General features: G+C 42.3%; 1 protein-coding gene across 1 annotated transcript; it reads left to right on the top strand.

Annotated features, from left to right (window-relative positions):
* Positions 1–629: 629 nt before the first annotated feature.
* LOC121404022 lies at positions 630–2,711 on the top strand. Its single transcript, XM_041592534.1, has 2 exons — positions 630–1,096; positions 1,167–2,711. Exon 2 carries the CDS (start codon positions 1,170–1,172, stop codon positions 2,709–2,711), a length of 1,542 nt encoding a protein of 513 aa, XP_041448468.1. The 5' UTR covers positions 630–1,096; positions 1,167–1,169.
* The last annotated feature ends 1,485 nt before the right edge of the window (positions 2,712–4,196 follow it).

Raw genomic sequence — 4,196 nt, 5'->3', positions numbered from 1 at the left:
TTGAGTACGGGTATAAAAACAGATAGAACAAAATAAGGGTAAAGCACAAAATATTGAATGAAACTAAACAAAAACTACCCAGAATAAATAATTCAAACAATAAAGAAACTAAAACTAATGGAGTTCAGGAGCACTCCGGTCAGGATGGCCGAGTTGTAGCAATATAATAAGCATGTAGCTATATAATCTAGCAATGTAATAAGCATGTAGCAATATAATAAGTATAATAAAAAGTACAAATTAGATAAATATATTTAATTAACAATTATAAGCGAGTTAGCATCTCTCAAACTATCGAGGCAATGCGTGAGAGATACCAATAGTAAGTATCGTACCAGGAGTATCGATAAAGACGGAGATCGTGGCGACACTTCTAAGAAATAAGCGAGCGAGCGAGATTTAATAAAAAGAGCGGACGAATAAAAAGTATTTAAAAGCATTCGAAAGTGTGTTATCAATTCGTAAATCAAGTAACGATTGGTTACAATTAAGTCATCCTACACTAACAATATATATTCCCGAAGTGGCAACGAAATTCCTTTTCCACGGTACTGGTGCACACCGATCACCTTACCTGGGACATTGGACACTTCTTGAGAGGCGATTGCTTAGGTAACCCTCGCCACAGTGGGCGAAATGGCCATTCTAGCTCCATTTAATTCAAAATTTCATAGCAGAATCAATTAAATTTTTTGTGCGTTATCGATTCTCAATGCTTTAGTGAATATGAAAAAAAATTGCTGTTTTGTTTTGCTCTTATTAATCACGCAGCTGTGAGGTGTCAAGCAGAGCACATGGTGCATCAGCTGATGAAATCGACTTTTGGCGCGCTTTAGTGAAGCTGGCCAAAATTTTTACAAAAAGTAAACAAACAAAGTTTAACATAAATTTTTTGTGGATTATTTATTTATAAGCTTGAAGCTATTTATTAAAAATTAGTTTATGACGTTTGATAACATGTGTTAGTTTAAAATAGCTCTACAAATCGACCTTTGGGAAATTCTGCTTCAGAACACGCATTGCAGTTTTTGGTGGAGTGCACCTTGGTACTTGAAAGCGCTTAAGTTTCAATTCCTTTTAATATACATTCTTTAAGGTATTGTAAATGCGAAATATTCAATTTGATCTGCCTATAGCTGCCTATAACAACAAAATTTCATTTTTAGGAAATGTCTATCCCTAGAAGACACATTTTTTCTGTTTGGTACAGCGAAAAGGTCGCTACCAAAAAGTGTGCTGCTGTTGAGAAATACGTTTTTTCCAATGTATTTAATAATAATAATTATTCTCAACTAGAATATAAAGCAGTAAATCAGAGGATTTACTCATTTGTAGCACAGTTGCAGCAAAAATGGAAAAGAGCTCATAGGACATTGGAAATTTTCGAGAAATATAACAAGGAGTGGTTAGATGCTGACTCCATATTTTATGTAGAACCGGAAAAAGCTGTACGTTCAGTTGGAAGACCGTCAAAAGAGTTTGAAGATTGTTCATTGAAAACTAAATTGAACAAAGCTAAATCTCTTGCAAACGAAGCAACCAATGAAGAACTCATGTTGGCGGCACGTGTGAGCTTGTACAAAGCTGGGAAGAGAAATGCTTCTAGAGCTGTATCATTGCTTAGTTCAGATGAAGAGGTCGTGGCAAAAACAATAAAATGTGAAAGCAGTGATCCCAAACTTCCTATTAAGTTCAGCCCTGAGGAAGCTTTGGCGATTTATATTGATGGGCGCTTCACAAAACATTCATATAAGCTAGTACAAGCAAAAACTAGATCTAACAATGCAAATGTTTTTCCAAGCTACGATTTGTTGAGAACAGCAAAACTAATGTGCTATCCGAAAGACGTAAAAGTTACTGACTCTTCAGCAGAAGTGCCTTTACAGTGCCTAGTTGACCACACCGTTTCAAGAATCGTGCAATCAAGCAAAATTATTTTCGAAAAAATGAACGAAACGGATAATATAATTACTGCCGTGCACAAATGGGGCTGTGACGGAAGTAGTGGCCATTCCATGTATCGTCAAGGCTACAGCGAGTTTGAAGAAAATAAAACCGATGAATATATGTTCACGATTTGTATTGTGCCCCTACAAATAAACATGGGACCAATTGTAATATGGCAGAATTCACGTCCTTCCTCTACCAGATTTTGTAGACCAATAAAAATAGTGTGCGAAAAAGAAACATCTTCCTTGGTGAAATTGGAAGTTGATAAAATAAATAAACAAATATTAGAAATCCTTCCGACAACATTCCAAAATTTTCAAATCCAACATAAGTTTCACATGACAATGATTGATGGAAAAATATTTAGTGTCATTGCTGAGTCTTCCAACCAAACATGTGGTATTTGCGGTGCAACTCCCTCAGTAATGAACAACCTGAAAAGTCGAACACCTGATACAAATTTGTATCAGTATGGACTCTCTACATTGCATGCGTGGATAAGATGCCTTGAATGTATCCTTCACATAGCTTATAGGCTTCCTTTTGAAAAATGGCAGATTCGAAAATCCGATAAGGATGCAGCTGAGCAGCACAAAAAACATATACAAAATCGTGTAAAGAAAGAAATGTCTTTATTGGTAGATATACCAATGCCTGGAGCCGGAAATACTAATAATGGAAACACAGCAAGAAGATTTTTCCAACAGCCAACATTAGCAAGCGAAATAACTGGTGTCGACGAAAATCCAATTCAGATTTAGTGTGATACTCAGAACTATGGCATGTGGTTATAAAGTCAATACCGAGGTTTATCGGGTTTTTTGCTTTCAGACAGCTGAAATATTTGTTGAAAAATACCCATGGTTCTATATGCCATCCTCTGTTCACAAAATTTTATTGCATGGAGCGGATATAATTAATTGCGTTGGACTTCCTATTGGCATGATGTCTGAAGAAGCATTGGAGGCACGTAATAAAGATCTTCGGAACATAAGGCAGAATCACACCCGAAAGTCTTCACGAAAAAATACAATGGAAGATTTAGTGCATGCTCTCCTTTTTACATCTGACCCATTAATTTCGAACCTATCCAAATCATCGTCCAGGCTTTCCCGAAATGGGAGATCCGGAGGGAGGAGGAGGAGGAGGATGGAGGGATTATGGCAGTCGTATGCCGCATGCCCCGCTTCACCACATCGGCGACAGGCTGCGCGTGGGTTGATGATGTTGGTCGTGATCATGTGATGGGCCACCTCGGGCGTTGTCTGGCTGTTTGAGGGTGCTTGCTGTCTCCTTGGCGAGTCTGCTGCCTCCCTGTGGGGTTGCCGAAATGGTGGCCGGGGCGGGTCGCCGTTCCTTGGCTCGGTGGCCGGCCTTGGGTATCTTGGGGTGCTTCGCGGCGGTGCGAAAGTGGTCGGGATGGTCCGCTCTTGGATGCTCTCGAACTCGGTGGCCAACATTGTGAGCTGTGCTAAGCTTTGTAGTTCGTGTCGCCGCACGTACATCTGGTATGCTGGCAGGGCGTTATCGTAGATCCTGTTCAGCTCCTTGGCTGCGTCGTACCTGGCGTGGTGCCTGGTACGATGAGGTAATCCTTGAACAATTCTCCTACCGCTTGCTTGCGGGCTCGGATCTGGTCTTCCAATTGTTCAAAATACCGTGGCGGCAAGAAGAAAGTCAAGAATTCTTGGCGGAAATATGCCCATGAGCTGCCTTGTAGTTGGCTGGTACGGTACCAGCGACTGGCCCGATCGGTGAGAAGCTCTGTCATGGCCCGGGGCAGCTGATTCGTGTCCACCCCATATGAGAGAGCACGTTCTTCGAGTAGTTCCAGAAATGCGAGTGGATCGTCCTGTCCGTCGAACCTGATCCCCCATTTCCGAATCTGTACCGCGATGTGCGCGGTGGAAGAGTCCATGGCTGGCACGATCCTCTGTGTGGGCGAGCGACTGGTCTCCGTAACTGGAGGTCTGGGCAAATCGGCTGGCGTTACGATGCGTGGTGGGCAGGGTGTGCTGTATTCGGCCGCGGTGGGGACTTGTAACCCGGCTTTTGGGTCTGTTTTCCGCTGGTCAGATGGCCCAGGAGTGGTGGGCATGGGTGACTTGGAGCGTCCTGCTGGTATGGCGTATTGCCGTTCGAGGTCTGCCAGTCGAACCCAGGCATCCTGCGAGAGTGTCCCGGCGACTAGTGCGGCGAATCTCTTTCGTCGTTCCTCGACTGTTCCTTCGTTGCCGAATCCGAAT

Source organism: Drosophila obscura, unplaced genomic scaffold, assembly GCF_018151105.1.
Source record: "Drosophila obscura isolate BZ-5 IFL unplaced genomic scaffold, ASM1815110v1 contig_180, whole genome shotgun sequence".
NCBI lineage: Eukaryota > Metazoa > Arthropoda > Insecta > Diptera > Drosophilidae > Drosophila > Drosophila obscura.
This window is presented reverse-complemented; position numbering and strand designations above follow the sequence as displayed.

Excerpts from the sequence above, each read along its gene's own strand:
- LOC121404022 (XM_041592534.1), top strand. The coding sequence starts at position 1,170 with ATGTCTATCCCTAGAAGACACATTTTTTCTGTTTGGTACAGCGAAAAG.